The sequence below is a fragment of the Egretta garzetta genome, unplaced genomic scaffold (assembly GCF_000687185.1).
Source record: "Egretta garzetta isolate BGI_Z169 unplaced genomic scaffold, ASM68718v1 scaffold161, whole genome shotgun sequence".
In the NCBI taxonomy this organism is placed as follows: domain Eukaryota; kingdom Metazoa; phylum Chordata; class Aves; order Pelecaniformes; family Ardeidae; genus Egretta; species Egretta garzetta.
In genome coordinates this window covers 5,316,109-5,341,186 of record NW_009258754.1, presented here as the reverse complement: position 1 = coordinate 5,341,186, position 25,078 = coordinate 5,316,109, and the positions used below count along the sequence as shown (strand labels likewise).

The 25,078-nt window shown below is 41.6% G+C and overlaps 1 protein-coding gene across 1 annotated transcript in view; it reads right to left on the bottom strand.

The window, feature by feature from the left end:
• Positions 1 to 1,761: 1,761 nt before the first annotated feature.
• Positions 1,762 to 25,078, bottom strand: part of LOC104135455 (glypican-5) — a 361,472-nt gene continuing 338,155 nt past the window's right edge. Inside the window, exon 8 of the mRNA XM_009649110.2 lies at positions 1,762 to 1,964. Within this exon, the coding sequence (XP_009647405.1) occupies positions 1,762 to 1,964 (203 nt within the window). The remainder of the gene's footprint in view (positions 1,965 to 25,078) is intronic.

Genomic DNA, 25,078 nt, shown 5'->3' with positions numbered 1-25,078 from the left:
TGATGGTTCTGATTATACCTTTATGTCTGTAAATATGAGCCCAAATTAAAACTGAAACTCAGGCCCCACCTTTGCAAACATAATTAGACATGTTCACTAATACTATCTGAAAACATACAAGTGTAGCGAGTCTTTGTTCACCTATTCTATGCTTGTTCTGTATCATTGCCACTTTCTGTATAATGACATCCAGTAGTAATCCTGGCACATGGCACCTTCTTTGAGTCAGGCTGTCTTTTATAATCAAAGTTGCCAATAAAATGCCTGAAGTTGATTAGTGAGATACAGGGTGGTTCTTCTGAGTTTATATCAGTGGCTGTCTAACTCTAAATATCAGAGAGATGTTTTACAAAAAACCAAAGGCAAGTGCTTTACATTAAATCTTATAAAACTGTACATAATAATAGTCTACAACATGAAAATGGCCATTAAACTGTTGTAATAGTTATGAAATGCAGTAAATATAACAATTCTAATGTTTCATATATTCATCATATTAATCACTGTATTCATACAGTTGTCTTTGTGTATATATTCAATGGCACTGTAAACAGTTGTTGGAAAACACACGTTAACTCTTAACCCATTAGAAGTTATTATAGTACTTTTTCATCCAAAAAAGTTAAAAGGTATCAATGTATTGATTAAAAAAAATAGCCTTGTAACATAATGCACATTTTGACATCTTCTAGGGTAGCAATCAAGATGACGCATAACAGAGAATGTTCTAGATTTCAGATTTTTACATTTACACCTACCATGATACAAAATTTTAAACATTAAAAGTAATTAAATAATACACAGTTTATGAAACAGAGTTGATTTCAGAGGTCCACAATGCACAAAATCTAGTTAGTGTCTAACAGGAGTTCCCAATAATTTATATCTCTGGGACCTTTATGGATAATTTAAGTCAGTTTCTCTTTAACATCACAAAGGCAAATAAGTTTGAACTGAATTATCTATTTTTCTCTGTACAGAGCTGCATTCAACTGTATAAAACATTATTATGTTTGTTTATGTTTCCTGTTGCTGGACATTCATCCAATAAGCCTTGAGCATATGCTTAAGCATCTGGTAATGGCATTTTGTGGGGCAGGGAAACTCACTATCTATATCCCTCAATAAACCAAGTAGTTCTAATTTTTCCCATAGTTAAGGCAACTATACTGATATATTAGACACACCATATGCTTTTATGTTGCTTCCTACAATCTAAACAGTAAGAGTGAAAAGAAGTTTCAAACATGCTTTGATCTTCCTGACCACTTAAGGAATTTCATCAGGCTGGTAGGAGTACTTCACTTTAACATGGTTTACAACTGTAGACATAGCTTGTTAGCTGTTCACTAGAACAATAACGTATGGATTGGCTTGAATTTGGAGACTGACCATTCATATAATTTATCAGAAAAATCAAACAAAACCAGCCAGTCAAGATTCCAGCAAACAAAATTGAGAAAAACAATAACACACACATACACAATTTCTGTGTTTTCAATTATTTCTACCCCATAACTTAAGCTACTCAGACCCTTGTCATCATTCCCTCTGTATCTTGGGTGGGCTTTGTCAAAGGCTATGTTCAGACATTTAAGCGATGACACTTGGTATCTGCCAACTCCAGCGTATCGTTTAATATTTATTCTAACATATCACATAAACTAGAGAGCCATTTAGGTTTGTTTTCTGTTGGGTAAGGCTGTAGGTATAAATGACAGTGAACAGAAATGCTTGCGCCGTGGCTGCAAGGCAGTACAGCTACAGTGGACAACACCACAGAACTGCTAGTGCTGTTAAAATAACAAGTGGGGAACTCAGGGCTGGACTGCTCCCATTTCCAGTTACACTGTGTTTAGAGGATGACTTGACAGTGCTTGTGGTGGTTGTGGTGTCAATCTTTTTCACAGTTGGTTTTGGTTCGTTTCTGTTTTCTGGATGGGTTTTCTTGTCCTTGAGTATATCTGAAAACATGAAAGCAAACGTCAGATTAATTGTGCATCTTTTAAGTAGTGGCTTTAAATTCTGTCTGTTGTGGAAACATGTTGTACACTGGTCGGAGTAACTGAACTATGTATGGAGAGCGATGGGGCACTTGTATTAATGTTTTAGTTGGATCCAGTGTGGCCACTGTTTTGCTCAACAAATCTTCTCTAACTGGCCTGCTCTGCTTGTCTACTTGTAGACGCAGCCTGAGTAGAGTTAACAGGTATTCTGCATTGCAGTGGCTGGTCTCAGAACCTGGTTTTCTGTCACAAAAAGTACCTTCAGTTTCCCCTGGGATGGGAACTGGCTCATGCTTTAAAATATGAAGTTTGGATTGAGTGGTTTTGTAACGTGCCCCAGTGAAACGCCCGTCAAATTGCTCTCTGGTCTCCTGCAGCAACTCAGCATATTGACTTAATGTAACAGGGAGCTTCCTGGCTTCTTTCGGCTTTGCCACTGCCCTTAACTTCAAAGCAACAGGTGACCCTTGATACGGTAAGACAACCTGGCAAGAAAGATTGCTGATGTGAGGAAATACGGAGGTGTTGCATATGCCTTGTTCACCAACATGGGCAAAAAGTGTCTATGAAGACAAAATGCTTTAAGTCTTGTTTCATTGTTTTTCCTAGCGAGTACAAAGATTTTTTTTGTATGAAATTGTCTGGAATTTGTATTTTTTAAGTATGGAACGATATCACTTGGGCTTTTTTTCCCCTTCAGATGCATTTTGGGGCAATTCTCGGCATCTTTTATGTAAAGGACTAGATTAATAAAAAAGTAGTAGTTGTAGTCGCCCTTTATTGCAAAACCATGGATTTTTTTAGATGAGAAAAAGACTGATAAGGATCTCCAGTTATCCTGACATTTGCAAGCTATTTGCAAGTATTACTGAGATCATGTTGCCCTTGAACCCTCTCATTGGCATTGTGGGGGGAAAAAAAAAAAAATCACTATTTCATCTGATGACAGGATGATGACTTTACAGTCAATCTGTAAAAGCATACCGGAGTGCCTGGCAAAAAACAAATTCCTACCTGGAAGAATTTATAAATTAACAATAATTGTTCAGGTCCAAGCTTAAAGGATTTGTGATGCTAATGAATGCAGTGCACATACACAGGAAAGCAAAAGGCATAGATTTGTAATGCAGATTAAACAACAGTCCAATCTTAAAATAAAAACTCTGAATCACAGAAGCAAGTTCCTGGCAGAAACTGGAAAGATAGAAAGTATTCCAGAAATGTAAATGCAATCCGAGATCATTGTCTGCATGTCAGTATTTCTGAACAACCATCAATAAACTCACTTGGTAATAAAAATGAGCTATGGTATTGGGAAAGCACACATTGTTCTTTTGCCAGTATAAACGAAAAGAAATGCAATGAATTCCTCCATTTCATTATAATATCAATATTAATCCAAGGGGAACTTGCGATTCCTAGACCTGACTCAAGGGCGACTGCAGAGAAGGGACACATTGGCTGGCAAGGCAAACAGTGGGAAAAGGTTAGTCTGACACTGCACTCAGATTCATTATGGCAAAACACTCCTCTTTCAAAATAGCTCTTCAATTCCAGCTTGCAATAGAGCTAACAGAAATGAGGGGGAGAAGAAGCATGCTCCAAATGTTTAGAAAATATCAGTATTCTGAGGATACTTAAAGAAAAATGGACAACCTTCAGACTGTCATTAAAGTAAATTAAGAATAAATCATGGAAATAGGTGTGTTCTGACACTGCCTAGACTCCTTTCCATCACTGTCATTCTCCTTTTCGACTGCGGTAAAGGCACTATTTCTCTGCTGCCTCTTATATCATCCCAGCCTGCTGACTTCAGCTCTCTGGGGCCAGCTGATTAAATTAAGACCTCACTCAGGTAAACCTATTCCCCTCTTTCAGTTGGCCATGTCCAGCATTGTAACTTGATTGGCCTCTATAAATCGGGCAGACTGAAATGTATTAATTCGTTTATTTTCTTCATATTGACTTAACCAAAAAACTAAGGTAAGATTTAATGCTACCAGAGAGGCTGTTGGTTTTTAAAAGCTTTCCTCTCAGTGACTGCTTAATGCACTACATAATAAGCGTTAAATAATACATTAGAAAATTCTGCCCTTATCCTTTCCATGGGAAGGACTACATTCTGAATTCTCTCTCTGTCTTTACTGTTATTCATGGCCAATTCTAATTTGGGATTTAATTGTGCAAAACTGGCCTTTTATTTAAAATGCTCAGTTTTCTCTCTTAAAAATAAATAAAAATAGCCTCAGTCCTAATTCAGGTCAAGATCTTTTTCAATCCTATATTTAGTTTTTAAGGCAAAAATTTCAGCAATTAAAGATTCCATGTTTTATTCTGGTTTCCTCAGAGTTCTCGTTGCTTACTCACTCCAGGGTTTTGGCTGAGAGACTCAGAGTTAAATGAGTTTTTCCTCTTAGATCTTTTTCTCAGAGTCAGAGATGGTTATGTTCTGTCTACTACTGACATTGAAAAGGCAAAAAATTAGTGAGCATGCTTTAAAAAAAAGTGTCAGCATGAAGACTAGCACAGAAATTAAACTCCAGTCTCAACAAAGCAAACCCCAGATGTTCAGTACCCATGAATCAAGCCCCCGGATCAGACTTCATAAACCCAACCAACCAAACCCCACAGCTTTGGTTTATTCTAGTATTTACCTTCTGTGTTTTAAAGGCTTAATGTTTTCCAATTAAAATCTTTTGCCATCGCTAGAAACTTTATTCCCATCATCAGTCCCTCTCTCCTTTCCAGAAGTGGAGTGGTTAAAATCTTTGAAGGCCCCAGCTAATCTCGGGCTAGCACATGTGATGGCCTTTTGGACACTGGCGTATGGACATTGTTCTACACTGTTTATTTACCCCTGCATCACGATGGTGATCCAGCCACTGTAGCTGCTACTGTGCTGTTCCCTTATCCAGGCTCCCAATATGAATGTTCAAACCCTGCCAAAAGGGGTACTCGGTGAAGGCAGCTGACGGCCAAAGCAGCCTTCGTGAGCTGCCTTTCGGGACTCTTGCTGAGGACGAGGTCTGTCAGGGTCAGTGGAGTCCCCCTAGGCCCTGGTATGAGTGCAGGAACAGCTCAGTTAGTCCAAGGGACTGAGTCCACTTCCTTAGCTGAACTTTCATCCGTGTTAACTGATGTCAGAATCACATCTTGACAACATAAACAAAGCACATAATGAAAATTACTTGACCTCAACGTTTAGAGCGTTTAGGATTATCTTCACCTCAAAGATTTAACCGCAGATTGCTACCCAGTAATGCGTGTGCCGCTCAGACAGTACTGAACTTCTCATAAATACTTATATGGATCAATACTATTCTTCAGAGAGACTAGCTTAGGATAAAAGGGAGAGTCAAAACTGTCACCCTCATCTAATTTAGGAACAGGAAATTTAGGAACTCCCCTATAGTGAGGGTTGAGCTTGCCTTTCAAACACATTTGCTGAGTCACACATGAAAGCACACCTTAATCTTAGCCAGTAATGATACAGGGGCAAAACAATGCCATTATTTTTTTTTTTTTAGGTTATTATCAGATTATCTGACACAAGTTCAGGCCATATTGGCAGCTGTTAGTTCCCCCTCCCTAGCCTAAATGATTTGATGTTTGCTACTGACAGGGATTATCAAAGATGTAACTATTTATTGGTGTACTTGCATGCTGTTGCTGTCTAATGAACGGTATCAGCAAGGTCGACTTAAATGTCTGTTGAGGTTTCCTATTGTCCTGCCAAGGGAGGAACAAATTCATCTACTTAACAGAAACCCCTTTCCTGTCCTTCTCTCCACCTGACCTGAGCTCAGCCCTTTCTCTGGGATTGCAAATGATCAGTGTGATAGGGAGTCTTCCCCTGCAAAGATCTCCCAGTGCAGAAGGGGAGATGGTTTATTTCTGCTTTCCCATGTTACTTACATGAAGTCAGGCCTGGCCATTTCTTCCTCGACTGTCATGCAAACACTGTGCTTCGCAAAGACAGAATGTCAGCATCTATGGTAGCAAGCCTTGGTCTTGAATGCCTCACCATGGTTGTAATGATACTGGTAACACAGGTCTAAAGTGAGCTGGTCAGCATCTACGTTTACTCTCCATGTTGTAGCTCAGTTGCTTGATAAATTTCACTTTGATCACAGGCTTGGTTTTGGCTGACAGCTTCATAAGAAAACTGAAGCTAGGCGCAACTTGGTGGAACAGGCTCTTAAATTACAGTAGATGCTGCAGTGTTATTATTAGCTTTTTATCACCTCTGGTAACAAAAGCTGAAATTACTTTTACATATTCAAAAGGAAGGAGCTCTGAAATGGCAAAACAATGCTGTTGCCATAAAACGTACCAACAGTTTCCACATAATCTATTATCCTGACATGAAGACCAGCACTAATTATTTCCAGTTACAGCTGCAGCAGACAAACGGAAACAGAAAGGCTGTGGAAATGGGAATGTGAGAAATCCCAAAGTGTGATGAACTTGTGATGCAATTCTCCAAATTCTGGAGTCTGTTATTGTCCACTATATAATACTAGTCAGTGAAAGGCAGGTGTAATATATCCCTTTTGGAGCCAGAAGAAGGGAGTCATTAACAGTTCTGCAGCCTCCCATATATCTACTGTTCTATCCCTTTCTATTTCAGCCTGAGAATACGGTGTCCATAGAAGCCTTTTCTCCACACACTTCCTTATGGAATCTTGGCCTTAGGAGGAAAAAACCTTTAACCAGAAAAGGGAAGAATTACAGGAGTTACAACTGAATAGGTCACTCTCCTCACTTAACTCCTGAGTTGTATTAGGTTTGGGCCAGGCTCTGCAGAAGACCTGCGGGACAAGGTTATGAGGGTTAACTGATGTGTTCTGTTTTCGCTCTGCAATCTGTCCATTTCTCTTTTTAAGGAGTGTGTGACTGAAGAGTAGTTGGCCTTGGAGGGACAGTCATAAACTGGGACTAGGAATATCTATGTCCAATTTTTAATTCTGCATGAAACTCTGATCTTTGGCAGATCGCTTCTCCCTGTAGCTCAGCCAGAGAACAACTTTATTTCCTACACATTTTGCGCATTCTGGATGTAAATTCTTCAGGCTGAGAAGAACCGTAGTCACTCTCCTCAAGAAACAACATTGTCTGTAACTTTCAGGAACTACTGCTATAAAAAAAGTCAAATGCAATGAAGAAAAAAAGTGCAATGAAGAAAAGTCAGGAACAACTGTGAGACAATTTGAGATGTCAGGTGACTGTAAGTCACACTTACATGAAATGGCAACTCCTTCCCCCATTCCCAAACAATCTTTTGTCTATATGCATTTGAATGCTATATATATATACACACACACAGGTATAGAGAAAGAATAGACATTACCTCAGCCGCACCACTGTAAGGAAATCTGTCACTGTATTTGTTTGGCTTTTGATATACAGCTGCCATAGCAAACTCTGCATGATTTCCATGAGCCACAATAAAATTGTATTAGTTCTGAGGGCTAAAAAGTAAACCCACTGCCTCAGCTCCTGCCATGGTAAATGTCAAGATAGAACAATCCATCTTTTCCTTGTGAAGAAATAACCTAACCTAACAAACCTTGTGTGATTCAGCAATAGTTCCATTAATCAATCAGTCATTTGCAAGAAGAGGTTTTGTCATTTTGTTAATATCAACACAGGACTTATTCAAATGCAGACAAGCTGAAAGTATAAGCTTAAAACATGCTAAACATCTTTTACATTTCCTGGAAACATCTGTTTTTAGTCTAGTCCTAGGCACATGTTTGTGGTTGCATGTTTAAGCTTGTTTAGTTTGCCAGATACCTCGTACGTACTGCAGCACAGCTGACATGATATCCTGAAACACAGCATGGAAGTATCTGTAAAACATGATGTTCCCAGTAAATCTGTTGAACTTTTGCTGTAACTTTCTTGTAATGAAAGAAACAACTAAAAAGCTCTGTGACAGCCTTCTGCCATCACTGTATGGTGCAATCAATTACTTAAGTTTAGAAATTCTGTACATGCCTCACTGGCAATATCCAGAAGACTGAGAGCGATCCTGATACCGCATGCCTCACATGCTCAAAACTCCTATTAAACTTAATGGGAGTTTGGGGGGATGCGAGGAACGCAGGATTGACCTTTATGGTTAAAGATGAATGTGTGCTCTAGACTTCAAAGATTAGGTGCCCCTGCCAGTCTGGAGTGTGCAAGTGATCAGCACACCAAGTGCCGAAGGCATCTGCTAAATATCACGCCACAGCTCACAGCTGTAATTAAGAAAAATATAAACTGGCTCAAGGAAGAAAAATATTAGTAATAATTGAAAATGCTTTGGCTGTTGCTTTTTGTCCTGATGATCTCATTAGGTTTGGTTACAGAAACAGTTCTCACACCGGCTGACATGGGGCATGCTTTGTTTGTGCTCTCATTCTACCCACATCTTTCCCAGTTAACTTTTATTGCTCAATACAAAGGTCAAATCGAAGGCTTAATTAAATTGTATATGGGGAAACTATAAACTTATTTTGGAAGCGAATACGAAAACATTTAAAGCCATCCCAACTCCTCTCCCCCAGACACTCCTTAATTTCTCGAGAAGAGAAAGAGCATGTGTTGTTGGTGCCCTTTCCCTTAAGGGGAAACTGCACCTTTTCTTGCTTGAAAATTTACGTGTTGCAAATACCCAGCCTCTTCATAAACTGCTAATTGTATTTGCAATTGACATTTGTAACCAGGATTTTTATTTTGCTCTACAGCTCTGAACAGACAAAGCTCCATTTTGCAAAAAGACTGGATATGATCTTATGCTAGCAGCAGCGTAAGTTCAACTTACAGCCAGGATTTGAACTTCATCTGCTTAGCTTTAAACAGAGATCGTACCACCAAAATAACTACTATTAACCACCTGCTTGAAGTTAGGTGTATGTCTCAGCCCTGAGGCCTAAAACTGAGAGGCAGCTTCTCTCTCAGCTGAAAAAACTCACAGGTCATATATAAGCACCATTTACAGTTTCTCTGTGCCATAAGAAGAAAATCACATAGCTTGAGAGGAAGGTCAGGTTTGAGTGTGCTACAACTTGGGCACTAGCGACACCAACCCCCAAGAAATTCTAGGCTTCCATGTGATGAGTTAGCTGTCAGCGTCAAGCATTTTTGCACCACTGAGCTTCTCAAAGCTCTTGTTCAGCTATTGCCTAGCCCTAGGGGCATAACAATTTCCAGATCCTTCAGTTTCCATCTTCAAAAGCCCTACGGAGCTGGGAGCTCCGGGGCCCTTGGGGTGCCGTGATGGAAGTGGAGGATGGCCTGCAGGTCTCCTCATCAGCACAGGCTTGCAGGATCACACCAAATGGTAAGAGAGCAGACAGACATCTGCCAGCTAGGCCAGTAGTTAAAATGCGCACCAAGGGTAAACAATAACTAGGTTCAAATCCTTCCTGTGGCTGATTTAGAAGGGGTGCTTGAATGCAGGTCTCTCCTGCCCTATCCAGTCAGAAAAGGTAGGCAGAGATGGGTGTCCCTCAGACTGAAGCAGGCTCTGCAACATTGCTACATGCTCTAACTACTTGGGTCTACCCTGAGAGCAAATTGGCCCTAAAGACAGTTGAAAGAACTACCCAAATTAAGTAACAGGGTGTCAGCAAATAGAGAAGAGGCAATAGAAATGACTCAGTGCCACGGAGTGAGGTCTCTTCACGCCTCCACAAGGAAACTCCAGTGAGGGGCAGGAAGATGGACTGCTATCTGCCTAGGAAGCCATACTCTCACATTTTAGCGTAAGCAGATGTCCTACATGTAAGGAGTGGGCAGGAGAAAATAAACCACAGAAGAGTTCCCCTCCCACCAAAGAGCTCTGTGTCTGAGGGCAGAGCCCTTCGAACTCACGGTTGCCCCTGTGAGGCAGGGTGTGTTCAACATCTACGATTCCAGCAGCCCGACCAAATTCCTGATTGTAATAACCACAAACAAAGCATCAGCTTCCAGCATAGCAGACACAGAAAAACAACCGCAAACATCTCTAAAAGATGTCTGAAATGTTCTTTTCCCTTGGCAAACATGCTGCTTTCATCGTTCCACAGTCTTTAAAAGCTAGCCAAATTCTTCCGGTTATTCCCACTGCTTCCTAAGAAACTTGGGCAGACTTTTTCTGCAAGACTTTGAAGTCACCAGATCCCAACGGCAGCAGTGAGGATCTAAAATGTTCCCTGTATTTCTGTCATTCCTTGAGCACAGATAGTACCTTATACTAAAATCTTTTCAAGAGGTTCTAAGAGGATATAATCATAATTGGTGTTTAATTATAGAATAAATATTGAAATCACTTCAATCCACGTATCATCTGATTTCTTTTAATCTAGATGACAAAAAGGATTAATTACAATGCCAAAGGATAGTTCTGGTCCTTAGATCAATCAGTAGGAAGCATTTGTTTATTGAATCTTTCCAGTATTTCATTTCAGTCAGAACTGAAATCAAAAGAAACTGTGGCAAGATATTACCCTGGACTAATCATTTTAGACTTAATATCAAAAGCAGTAAAGGAAAACATCACAGCATTAGGCTTGCTTCAGCTTTGGTATAGGAAGTTTAAATTAGTCTTTTCTCCTGCTCTAGTTTGGCAACTATTCAGCATGCATATCCTCTATTTCACATTGCTAGGTTTATCCCGCCAACCAGAACCCCAGCTCTATCACAGCTGACAGATATTGACGGAGAGGGTGATTAGAGCCATCACTCTACTGAATATCTGTAGTAGAAGAACATGTTTCATGTGAAATACCAAACGGCTTAAAAGCATTATCTTATTAGTAGCATGCAGTGAAACTGATGAACCCTTATCCCATTCAGCCCCAAATCAACAGAAACTGAAAGGGGTAAAAAATAAACTTTTCTAATAAAATGTCTTACAGAATGAAGCACCATACATTAGCATATGCAGAAGACTATGCTCAGTCAGTCTTCAGGCTGTGGAGAAAATTAAAGGAAGGAAATCCCTGTTCGGACCTGGCAATGATCCCATTCCCCAGTTCTGTTCTGGAAGAGTGGGAACTGCTCCTTCCAGTTTTCATGGGAGACATCTACACCAAGACCACCAGGACTGAATTTAGGTAGACCTGCTGATGCTGCAGTACGCGATAGGCTGAGGGCTATCAGTCTTCCCCCTTCTCAGGGTAACACCACTGCTAAACTTTACATTGGCCAGCAGCGACAAAGCGGTGACCGCTTTCTTCTCCCACTTAACCACGTGGAAAAAACTTCTGGCTATAGCCCACACATCAGCTAGAAACCCCCCGAGGTATTAACTCCATTGTGATAATGATAAAAACACCATTTTGATAGTGATGAACATTGCATCAGAACTCAAAGGTCTGTAACTTTCAACTGGCTTCTCTCTACACTGAAGTACTCAAGCTTGACAGCTTGGTGAGACTAGTGACAAAGCCAGCGTGGTTCCCAAGGCCCTTGCAGCACCTCTCCAAAGGATCGTGCCAAGTAGCTGAGGGTGGTGATGACAAAATGTATTCGTTTTTAAGGAGGAAGAAGTTGGAGAGCATGAAAGCAGCAGGGTGTTGCTGCAAGCAAGTGGAGAGCGACAGGAGACTCTGGATCAGGAAGCCCAATGAACTTGAATGAATACATAAAGGCCATCTCTGCTTCTTCCTATGCACAGGACTGGCATGGACACATGCAGAGCACTTCTTAGGCGGCTGAGCAGGCGGCTTGATTTCTGTATGTTTCCACCCAGCCAAAGAAGCTTTGACAGGCACTCAGTCTTCTCTGTGAGATTTATCAGTTATTGCCGATTTCTTTCTGTCATAAGAGCTCCAATAAAGGGAAAAACCTGCTGGAAGTTCATGAGAGCTGACCCTGTGTGCTGCAATGGATCTCTTGGCACTGCTGCGGTCTATTATGCAAATATGCATCAGTGGACTTTGTAAAACATAAATTATGTAAATGCCCATTTAGAGACTCTTCAAAATGCAGATTACTTGCCTCATGTTTGGAGACAATTAACATCTCTGACGTGAACCTGCACTCGGGGACTGCTATGATACAGCCTGTGGATGTCCAGGCCTGGCAAACTGTATTTTGCATGCAGATTCAATCTTGGTAAGATGGAGTTTTGCTGTAAAAGTCAACTGTGTCATGATCTACCTAAGCCACCTATCACTGACACCATAGGTTTTAAGAGACCCTTCAATTTGCTATTGTAGCAGTGCTCTAAACGATCCAATCTAGAATTGAGGTATGCACTTGTTCATTTGGGATTACAAAGGGTTTTTCTTTTGAATTAAGACTTTGTATTTTAATTGATGCATACCAAACATCTGCATGTCTGCACGAAGCCACGTGGCTCATTCTCCTGTGGGGATAAGGGTTTGAGCCCTGGTTCTCCATCTCTGCAATCCTCTTCCTGGCCCTGGGTCAGACTTGAGTCAAAGCCAAAATGTAACCAGCAGAGACAAGCAGAACTTCACTGTGAGCTTGGCCACAACCTTGCCACAATAGGTATGGGTTGATTCCTCAGGGTTCTTAGCACTTAGGTTCTTAGTACTCATTAGGAAAGCTGGGCTCCCACTCAGGAATTAAATCAAGCAGGTTGGTTTGTTTGTTTGTTTTTTAGAGAAGACTAAGCATCTTGGATTGTTCTCAGTAGGTTTATTCTTGACATCTAAGATCTTAGAAAAAATTAGCCCAAGCAATATATCCTTTGCTAGAAAAGAAAACATAGAGCATCTACCTGGGTAAAGAATTTGGAGAAACTGGGTTTTCAGGAGTAGTAAACTCAGCATCTGTTGGACTTCATTAAATTCTTGTTTAACTTGAGTTGAGATGGATGAAATTAACCTTTATACATCAACAGTGCTGTTCCTGTTTGAAGCAACAGAATCAAAGTAGCTTACCAAGGGCATCTTTCTACTTTATAACTTCAAAGAACATTTATTCAGAAATAGCATGTGAGGATCACATAATTGGAACCAGCTGATGGAGAAAGGGCTGCATACTGAGCTAGGTGGGGAAAAATACGTAACTGAAGGATAGATTAGAGATCTGAAGCAAAGTTCATGAAGACTGGTGTGTTACAAAGCAGAGGTAATAGTTTCCCAGACTGGCAGAGACAGTGCAAGGTGAGTGGAAGAGTCTTTTGAATCACTGGTGGCTGAGTAGCATTCCCTGGGCAATGAACCAGTTCCTATAAAAGCCAGGGAGCTCAGAATAAAGTTTGCAGCAATTCAGTTTTCTTTCCTGGCCTGTTTAGGCTCTCTGGGACATGGACAATAATTTCTGTGGACCTACAGTAGCTAAGCATCATAGGGTCATGATCTTGATTGAGGCATTCACGAGCTACTGTCAAATCAAGAATGGTAAGACACAGATCTTGATAATTAAAGGACAGCAAAGAACATCAGTGGCCATTTTTAATTTAATTGAAACCCAACATTTACTGGTATCCAGAACAGTTACCAAGTTACCAGGCATTAAGTAAGGTTGCAATCAAACCTTAAACTAGAAGCCCCACAGATTTGTAGCCATCTAGTTACAAATTTAGATTAAAAACATTCAAAATAATTATAAAAGATAGGCCTATTAATTTCACTGAACCATCTTCGACTGCTGCCTGTCGGGATATGCACTAAACAACATCCCTCTGTTGCTACCTTGGTACACTCAAGCAGCACAGGCTAATGACACCTTCCAAGATTAAAGCAAGTCAAGACAGGCTGTTGTAAAAGGAAATAGAGAAACTCCTGGAATACGTCACCAAGCCGTAAGAAAATGTAAATTCCAACATGGCTATTCCATAAGGCAGAAGATACTGTGAGATGAGAGCTAGCACTATCCAGAGCATTTATTGCTAGCTGTGGTGTGGGAGAAAAAAAGGCAGGAGGAGAGACAATCTCCTATCTGTTTCTCTGCAACAAATTGTTGCACCTCACTGAATACTAAAGGGCAATTTAGTGCTACCATTGATAGTACAGGGGAAAAAAATTGCTGTAGAATGACAGTGGTCATGCAACTCTATGCAAATCTTAAAACATGGTTTTCTTGTAAAATACCAAGGGACAGAAATCTTGTTTGTTTAAGGATTACTGTAGTATCATCCCTTAAGAGAACAAAGTCCCTTTTACATGGGCTGATGCTCAATCTCTTCCCCCCTGCATTTCGGCTAAAAAAAATTAGAAGCAAATGGCTTCACTTATAAATTATAATCCTCAGACCAAGGTGAGTCTGAAACTGAACTGGGAGAAGTGCCCAAAGCTTGCTTTGGACTTTACTATTACTAACCAGCTATACAGGGATGTTTTTTGGTAATAGGTTTTGCTTAAAACTGAGCATCTGTCAGAGCATCTGAAAACCAAATAATTTTACCAAACTGTCTCCAACTAGAGCGTGGGCAGGCAGAAGAGGTGGCCACACACAGCTCAGCCAGGCATCCCCTGTTTAGCCAGGCACTTGCATTGAAACTGGCAGGGATGTGAAGGGCCATAAGAAGGGCTCATCACCAGTGAAAGGGAGACTAAGAAAAACACGTACCCACAGATAATGAGAGAGGGTGACAGAGAACGCAGAAAAGCCCGAGGCTTCAGAAGGCTTCTCTGCCTTGTCAGTGAAGCCAAGGTCATTGCTCAGGTTCCTGTAGGTGAGTCTGAGGAGTGAAGTGTTACCCGTGGTAGAAGAAAATCAAGTTAGGGAATGCGTGTTGGTGCTGGGACAAGGACCAGTATTAGGGCTGAGCAGGCAGCTGCCTATGGGAAGCTGTAAAAACCCACTGAAGGTATCAAAAACCAGACTGGGCACACAGGAATGGTTTTGGTAGAGCTGACTGCCTCGGAGCACAAATGCACACTGTTTCCGATCTATTCATTTTGATTAATCTATTCCATGTGAAAAGCAAATGAAAACGAACTATTCAATCAGTTTGTGACTAAATTCGTAACTATCTATAAAAACTGAGGGTGAACATCTTGTAAAAGGAATATACATTGGCAGCTATTGCTGATGAAGTGCTATCAATAGGCATTAAAGCTGCAAATGGCAAGGTGTTGGCAAAGTGAGAGGAATTGCTGCAGAAAGTAAAAAGCCAATCTGTATGACGAACAGAGTGTACATAAAGTAGAGCAAATTACCAGACACACAGACATGAGAGTATAGAGGCATGGGAGCTGATTAAGAAGTCCTTGTGAAGAAATCTTGAAGGCTGGCCAGTTCCTCTAATTCTCTGGCATCCGTTCCAGCTGCTCAGCTCGTGAAAAGAGCACTGTCTGCGATGTGAGCGCACACGTGGTCATGTATTACAGGGAGACGATGGATGTGCAATACCATTGCAAATGGCTGCTTGGAACTGCCATCCCCCTTTCAGAACAATCCTGCTTTTCAAAGCCTCAGTGATCTTGGATAAATGCCAAAGGGGGAGACTTGAAAGGCCCGGCTCCCGAATTCCTCAGTGAGGAATAAGCTGGGCGTGTGGCTGGATGCACTGTCTGTCACCAGCACCTCGAGTGTGTGACATTTGGAGGCTCTGCTGCTGGGGGTTTACTTCTGCACATTTGTAACCTGAGGGAGAGGTGATAGCCCTAAGACCTCACAAGCCCCTCGACTGCAGTTTTTCCTTAAAACCAGAAGCATGATTTTATTTATTTTTTACTTCCTGGGTTTCTTCAAGACATTCCTTTTTCCCACTTCTTTCTGATTAAATACAATGGAGCCCTGCTCTTTAATCTGCTTACTAGAGGGGAGGGGGAAAAAAAAAAAAAAAAAAAAGACTTTCTGAACAAGAATATGCATTACGGACCTCTACTAGTTCAAATGGTGGAAACCCGCATAGCAGCTAAGCACCCTCAGGTGTTTTGGTTTTTTCCATTACAGAGAAATATGGATCATTTGAGGTTTGTCTCCAATACTGTTAATAATGGCTTGTGCTAGGGAATAATTAATTGTAACTAGACTGAATTTGATATAACTGAAAGTTGAGCTTGGCTTACAGTCATAAAGGAATGAATTAAGATCAGAGTTTGTATCGGAAGATTATTCTCTGCTTTACCTGCTGTCCAGGAAAATTTCATGGCAAAAAAATCACAAACATGTCCAAAGTATGAATTACACGCTGATTTGAAAATTAGCGGTGCTTTAATTCTTCCCTTTTATGAGGTAGTCTGCTGTAAACAAAAGCTGAGTAGGCACAGGTAGCTTGTTAAAAATTCATTACCGTCTTTTTGCTTACATATCAAAAAGGAGACCCCCCCCCAAACCCACAAACATGACTGCTTTAATTGGGGATTGTGGGTGCTGCAGGAGTGGAAGTAATAAAGCACGCATGAGATTTGGATTGTTGAACTTTCATCAACTTATTTTCTTCACTGCTGTACAGTGGAAATAATAGAAAATAGGCAACTGCAAACGTCAGCCAAATGCTTTTCCAAGGGTTTGTCTAAGTAAGTTGTCTTGTTTTCAGATAAAGCGAGCATCTATAACTCCTACTAAAATCAAGACCTTGAAATGCATCCGAAAGAAAATCCAGCTGCAGTGTTGTAGTGGGACCAGGGAGCAGGGCTTACCAGTTTTCTCTGCGGTGCACCACCAAAGCAAGGGAGCAGCTACACCGTGCCCGGAAGCGTTTCCAAGTGAGTCTTCCACCGTATCTTCTGACAGGCCACCCTACAGCATCTGGTACCGAGGCGACTGAACACCATTTGGTTTAGCAAGGTCAGTATCTGGCACAGCTTTTCTTGGTGCATACTAGGGAGAAACTGTCCTGCTCCCAGCACACATCACTGCGCACACATTGTAGCTGCCAGAGCATGAAGGCACAGATTAGCATTAGCGCTCAACAACAGATGTGACGGCAACATTTTTGCTCTTTGTGTGTGGAGTGGGAGAAGAAGGGGAGATTGTGAAAGGCTGTGGGGATGGCATCAGGATGGGAGGAGAAGGTACAGCTGCTTGCTGCAGCTTTCCACTATGACCTGTATTTTGGTCTAAAACAGCACGGCAAACTGAATTACATTTTTCTTTTAAAAAAATGTCTGGCTCTTGAAATGGAAAGCACGCTGCATATGCAGCCATGGGGCCCTTTTCTACCTCTTCGCCCCATTCTGGAGTTACGTCTGCCAACTCGATGTACAACGCTGCTTACCACTGTAAGTACAAGGAGAATTGTGTCTGGCCTTGCAGAGCTCTGAACAACTACCTTAACATCAAGGCACTAGCGAAGCAAGTCTGAATAATTTTCTCCCCCCACCTCAAGCATTAAATGCTTCACTTTGGTTTGGGTAACAAGATACAGAGGGGAACCACACCTTCAGCGCTGCCTAATGCAGCCTAAGAGCAGCATACCGCTGCTCTGCAGTGCCAGCTGGGTGGCGTAGCACAAAAATGTACCCCAGCACAAGCCAGGAGACAGAGCACCAGCAGATACACAAACATTTACAGGTATAAAATACCTTTGACTCAGGCATTATTATGCCCTCATTTAGCCTTTAAGCCCACAAAATTAAAATCATACTTTTTCAATAGTGGTACCGCTAGTGCATTACATCACTTCTAAAAGATCTGCCTGTAAAATATGACTGAAAAATGAATGCAACAAAACCCAAACAGCCTCCCTCCCAGAAACACCATATCCTTTAAATCCTGGAATTCTTCAGTGGTTAAAGTCATACTTCAGTTGAATTCCCAGTGTTTGGGTAAAATTTATGATACAGCAGCCAAGTCATTTATATTCTTATTTGGAATGAGCTTTCTAAATTCATCTACAGATGCCAGCCTCTATACTATATTCTATCATTTTCCAGTGAAAGCTTTTCTTTAGAGTTAAGACATTCAGATGAATCACGTTTTCTTTGCATCTTTTTTAAATGAAAGGTTTCCTTGTCTCTGTAATTCCCACTCCCCACCCTCCAGTTTCTGTTGCTTTCGCTGTACAGAGCCAGACTGTGGTATTTATCCCCTTACTTAACAATGAATAGTACAACATATCAGTGAAAGCCCTTCTGCAATCAATGAGACTTTTTATGGAGTATGGTCCTACTCATTGTCAGCAGGAGTGTTTCAGTCCGGCCTGAAGAAAGATGCAAGAGGACAGAAGTCGAAATGAATACAGTTACTTACCGCTACAACACACGTGTTAAAGAGAAGAGACCTGGGCAGATGGAAAACCATCTCAGCAGCTGCCAGGTATTTTGACCCCTTTCAGCAGGTAACAAGGGACCCTGGGAGTTCATAGATCAAAGTGTTACTGTCTTGATGCTAATTCCATAAAAATCAATGAAATAAGTAACTTCTTATATTTCTAAGTCATCTTTCGTTCCAGAGTCCTAAGAGATGTTACAAACAGGAAGTGTGGCAGCAGTCCTAGGAAGTATTATTCCCGTTTTTCAGATGAGATAACGGAGACATGACAAAGCTAAAGTGATCCAGGTGATGGTCATGGAAGAAACCTGCAATTACCTTCAGAGTATCCTTCAGTCCAGAAACTGAAGCAGCCAGATGTCATTTCATTCTAAGTTCAGGCATTTACTAAAAGGTCATTTAACTTATCTCCAAATCAAAAATCAAACTGCATAAGTCATGATATGCTGGGTTTCAAGCTTGTAGCTCACATGTAGCTCATGATTCTTTATCCGCAATTATTTGATGAGGGATTGTCTTTGTTCTGTTTGTACAGCTCCAAGCGCCACAGTGTCCTGATCTGACACTGGGGCTCCTGGATTAGTGAAAACCAGGAACATCTGGAGCAGGATCAATCATTTACTGTATTTACCTAGGGTGTACCAGAACCAAATGCGTGATCTTGCTAAGAACAGGATGGGCATCAAAAATAGAAAATGTAGAATGATGTTATGGTTCTTAAAAGAAAAAAAAAATCAGATGCGATGATACAAGTACACAACAGCTTCTGCTGATGTGAGGTGCAGTAAATTCCAAGTGAGAAGTATCAAAGGCAGTGTTATAATGGGGAAAGCTGTCAGCAAAGAGACACGGTACAGTGCAAGATGAAGTAACCTTCCCCAAATTATGCAGCCTCCTAGAAGTTCAGCTCAGTGAAGGTCTAATGAGATTAATATTTTCATGTGTGTGGTGTTGGGTTTTTTTTAATACTTCCTGCAATGAAAACAAATGGTACCAGGTTCCCGAAGCACTACTTGACAGGCTTATTACGAACAGCTATTTAATTCAGAAATTCGCAAAGCCACCCAACCTGCCTCTAAAAAATGAAGTTACCCAATGACAACATATGCCTTGGCACCTGGAGATTGCCATGCAACGTACGCATCAAACCTTATTTGTAAAGGCTGAGAGAGGCAGGAGCTTGTTTTTTGGCCTACCTGCTACGCTGTTAATTATTATCCTTGAAATACACCAAATGATTATGTAGAGATAACTTCATGCTTGACCAAGTATACAATGCAATTAATGTTTTAAAGCCGTTTGGTACATGTCTAATCTTAACTGCTGTCTTCATATTTTTCCCTGTCCCCATATTTACTGATATTCATGTATTTGTTTTTGCCTTGGCCTACGCTGAGCTATCAAATCTCTCCTTTCAAGTCAGCATAAATCAACAGCCAGCCCCGTGGCAGGTAGCAGGCACGCTGGTAGAAGCAAAGGGTGGGCTAGACTCGGTTGTAAGTATCGTTATCATGGTGGAAATGGGAACGCTACGTTTATGGTTGGACTTGATCTTAAAGGTCTTTTCGAACCTAAATGATTCTATAAAATGGAAACATAATCCATAAACATTTATCATGTGTTAATAATTCTGGACTGGATTCTGTGAAAGACTGAGAATGGAGAGATTTGGACCTAGCACTCCCCAAAGGGCTTTGTGCTCAGCACAGCGGGAATATTCTCATCTGACCTCGCACACCTGAGACAGCCAGAAGCACCTCTGAACCTCCAAGTTGAGATGCTTGGGTTAGTATGGTGCTGGATAAAGGAAGAACTGAAGATGACAGAAGTTCTCCTCATGCTCACAGCTGAAGGGGGTGCTTTGATTACAGCAGCAATGGGATAGCGACAATGCTGATGTTTGTACAGCCAAAACAGGCAGAAAGGGCTTCTCCTGTTGCCACGCATGGCACAGACCCAGTCTAGCTGTCAACCTTTGGCTTTGCTTCTCTTTCAGTCTCTTCACATCTCAGCTGTTTTGCTTTTTGTGTGCATGAAATCATGGATGCTTTCCAAGAAAGATGCTGAGGACATAAAACACTCATCACCCACAAGTTTCTGGAAGGAAAGTGAAGATTCTTTCCTCAGGTATCTCTAAGCAATTTGCTTTTCCTTCTGACATTTCTGCTTTTCTGCACATCCCAATTGCTTCCCCAAACCAAAGTGCTATTTTTCCTCTTTGCTCCAAACATTTCTGGGCTCCCCGTGTGCTGAAGGGAACAGCACAAGTTCTCTGACGGGTAGGATACAGCATGACACTAAGTCACAATAACACCTACACAGTTAGAGAGCTCAACCTTTATCTGGGATGGGCAGTATTTGTGTAGGGAGCTCTGCTAGTGTGCAGGGTCCTAGTACAGAGAGACCCTGACAGACTACTTACACGTAAAACCTTTGCACTTGTCTTGCATCCAAAACAAGACAGAACAAATGGCCTGACTCCAATTAATGCACAAAAATATTAAGTATCATCTGTTTTAAAAGACAAAAGGTGGTAATGATTCATGGGGAAGCTGGGTAACGCCAAACCTTTCATCAATGTCCCCTCTCTGTGGAGGTGAATGGAATGGACTTCCCTGTATACATGCGCTACAGGAGGGACTGCCGTCCTGCACAGCCACAGGCACTTTATGGCAGTAATTGGCTGGTGGAAGTGGAGGATTCATTTGTACGTGTACAAATGCAGCATTAGGAATGTGCAGTAGCACGCAGAGCAGTCATTTCAATTTTACTTGTTTATGTACCTCTTGTAAAAATAATCATTTATGGTCATTATAAACCCGTTCTTATGTAAATCAAAGGAACGAATCAGTATATTATTGCTGTCTCCTTTGTCTCCAGTTTATTTGGCAGCTGGGCTTGTTAGCCCTGTTAGGAACCAAGGTTGTCAGTCACTCCACAACCGACACCTGAAAAGAGCACTAAAAAGAGGAGGGTGCAACACTGAGGTTGAATAACTAATATGAGCGGTTGCTCATCCCTCTATGTGCAGGAGGCAGAAGAGGAGGCTAAGCATAGATATTTTTCCCCCACCCACACCAAAAGCAAAGGAATTACAGAATGATACCCAGCCCATCCCCTGATAATCTTCTGGTTATTTCCTCCTAGGTGGCTCCTCTTGGTGACAAAGTGGCAAACCAAAGAGACATGAAAAAAGTGGGGAGCAATGCCTAAATCAAAAGAGAGGCTTGATGGAAAAAAATTTTCCCTAGATACTTCTGGCATCTCAGGATATGAATTACTTACCTTATTTATACTGGAGAGGTGCCTGGAATAATCTGGGGAGAAATCAGGGCCTCTGACTTGCTCAAAGTTAAAAGCATTGTGGAGAGGAAAGCTGAAGGCTCTTTTTGCTTGTACCCAGCAACTTCTCTATGCAGTCTGATGGGTATCACATTGTGTTAGGCATGAGCACAAAAGAGAGCACAGAGGAGCCCAGTCCTTTAATAGAACCTCAAAAATAAAAGAGTTTTGAAAGGAGATTTTTTTTCCCCTCTTGAAGTAGTCACTGTATCTGCTCAAAAGAGTCTCTGTGGGGAAATAAACCTTCAAAACCCTCCAGTAAAAAGCTTCATCACATTTAATCCTTCTTGAAATATGACCTGGGGGGCCAAGACGGAAAAGAATGGGGACAATGGAGAGGGGAAGCGCACGTATCAAAATACCCCTGACAACAGCCCTGGGCTATGCCCCAGAATGATGGGTTGTCCCCCAGACAAATCTGGGTGGGTTTCAGTTTTCTGTGGGAATGTGCCACCAGGCAAAAACCCCTCAAACCAGGCATATTTTGAACCTCTAGTGCTACCTGCTTATTTACCCCTATCAGAGATACAATTCGCACCTGAAATGCTGCTGTCTTGGTTTGCTCAGAAATGAACACATTTGAAACAGCAGACAGAACACCTCTCATTTTTATCGCCTCTAAGAAACGACATTACCAGATCCTGCAGTTCTCTGTATTCCCTAGGCAACATTCTGCACAGCAGCGTTTCCGACTCAGCACCTAGCTCAAAATGGATACAGACAGGTATTTGCTCTCATAATTACCATTTGATAGTAGGGATTATATTCTGGCCTGAATCTGCCATCTCCCTCTAGAGCAAACTTAGCTGGATGACTAGCACTCATTAGAAATGAACTTAACAGTATTTTGACTTCAATTTTGACATCAATTGTTTCCTCCCTGGTAGTTCATATATACCTTTCTGTTCAAAAGGATACAATAACTCACATTGGCAGTTGAAATAATAGTGTCACCAAACCTCAGAGATTAACGGGATGTGATTTGTAATTGCCGCAGCAGAACACAATGCAGACACTGCTAACTGCTGAGGAGTGTGATGCTGCACGCTTGATCCCCGAGCGAGAAGTGGTCCCCTACACAATACCACACACCACGGGAGCCATGAGAGCTGAGGATGAAACAGGTAAGGGGGCTGCAGGCGCAGCCGACAAGCCCTGCTGCTCCCTTCCTTGCTTGTTACTAAAACTGCTATGATTTGACTGTAATTTCCCTTGAAGGGGAGCACTCTGGTCTTTCTCTTCTCGAGTCTTTGGGCCCAGATGTGATGGGAAAAGAAGTCCTGTAAATTCGAATAGCAGCATCTCTGGGTGATGCTTTCTTCAATGCTGTCTCTCCAAGCCCTCTAGGGAGGAGTGGATTGAGACAGGGAGTTTGGTGGCCTGGATGAACGCCACCGTTGTGACCCAGTAACCAGTTGCTCTGCTTTACTCAGTGAATACACAGCACCAGTGAAATAAAGTCAAAACTCTTCCAACTGATGCGGTGAACATTTTGAATGAGGCTACAGGGGACGTGCTGCATCTCACCAGCATCTAACAGTGACCCAGCGGTAGTTCTGATGCTTGTGGACTGTGGGGGGCAAGACAGGCACTGCAGAGCCTCCGGCTCAGCCAGAGGTAGCTCCAGGAGTTACAGACACAATCTGGCAAATCTAATCTCCTAGGAATCCCATTTCCAGTACTATGGAAGGGAATTTACCTTCTTCACAAGGCTGCAAAGAGAATACAACCGCTTTGTAACCAACAGATGCACATATACTACAGTGACAAACCTATACAGTTCTACAAGCATGTCTAACATCCTTTCTGTAGGAAAGGGATTAATCCGGAGGAACTGTCACTGAAAGGTTTCTATGAACAAATCTGAGAAGTGCTCCTTTTCCTCCGTAAAAAAATAAAATAGAAAAAGCCCAGGATAAATTCTTAGTGCTCAGTGATGACTGACTGGGGTCTTACTGAATTTCCCCCCAAGTTTTTCATGTTAGCATTTGATCAAAGGGCCAGTTTTCTCAACTAGTAGGAGATAAATTCTTTATCTTTTCTGTCAAAGGTAATTTCATATGTATGGAGATGTAAGGAGGGATTCTTCAATGCCTGTGTCAAACCTGTGAGAGAAAAATCCTATTTTCTAGCAATTTCATAAACTTCAAGGAAATATGAAAAGTTTGATACCTTACAACTTTTTAAATATAGGTAGCCTCATATTACACAGGAAAATGTTGTCGCAGCACATTTACTATATGTAAGTAGACCTGCTAGCTGAAAAGTCTTATCTCTAGAACAATTACTTTCTAACTGAAAGCAAACATTCATCAATACACCAAAAAAGTCTCATGAGTTTTGATTTTTTGTTGTAAGAGACATCAAAGTAATGATAAACTTGAATAAATGAACTAAGGCAATAGAAAACTCTTCCAAAACTTATTTTTCAGAGATTTGCTAATGTACTGAAAACAAAAAAATAAAGGGTCACACTGCACTAAAAATCAAAGAGAATTCCACCACATATTTACAAATATTGTGGGAAACATTTCTTTACTGAAGTTGTCCGTGAGTTTGATTTTATCTGAGCCACATTACTGAAGAAATCATATTTTAATTAAAATCCTTACTGCACCAAACTCCTCACGTCAATACTTACATCCTATTCATGTCAAAGAGATGCACTTCAATGCTTTGCTGAATGGGGACGGTCTGCTGATTTTAGGACACTTCTGCAAACAATCAGCTTCTACCAAGTCAATTGAAATCTCCTGACAGTTTATCACAGTATTCAAGAGACAGTCAGAAGTATGAGAAGGTCACCCACCTACAGCTGCATTGCTGGAGATGTCTCCACACACAGTCACACTGCGAGCGACTCGGTGCTTTGTCCCACACGTCCTCCTCTCGCTGGACGTCATCCAAATGAGCAACCACTACACAACCAGCCTCCCACATGCCACCTTCCTGTGACTGCCTGACTCCTGGTCAAGAAATAAATGGACAGATGGCCTCTCTGTGGCTTTCAGGGGTGGAGACAGCCTGTAGTGACACGACTGACACAGCCCATGCTCCAGCGAGGGCTACCCTTCTCTGAGACAGGACCACATTAGCTGCCTGGCAAACCAGCTGTGAAAAACAGTGCTGCAACTGGACGGTTCCTCTGGGGAGACGGCTGCACCTTTTGATCTCTTGCACAGTGACATGAATGGCCATCAAGACTGCTTGAAGGGCTTGGACCAGAAGAAGGGTGCTCACAGTGCATAAGAGGCTGTTTCAGCCTAGAGGCTGGGAGTGAAAATGGGTGTTTTAATTTCCTGATGCAGATGAAACTTGGCCATGCCTCTGTATGAGAGCTGGGGAAAGGATCCAAGAGATCCAGTCTAGGATGGAAATCATATGGGGCCACTGGCCATTAGCACCTGGATTTCCTTCACACAGTTGGTATAAGCAACATCAGCAGAAAGGTGATCCTCACCGAAAGCCAGAGCAGCAAACAGGATGCTTTGGGCTCCGATACCCACCTTTGAGTGCTAGAGACACTTGTGTAAGTAAAAAGGAAATGCTTCATTGGACACGGGATATTTACTTAAATCCGAGCCAAAAAAAAAAAAAAAAAAAAAAAAAAAAACCCCAAC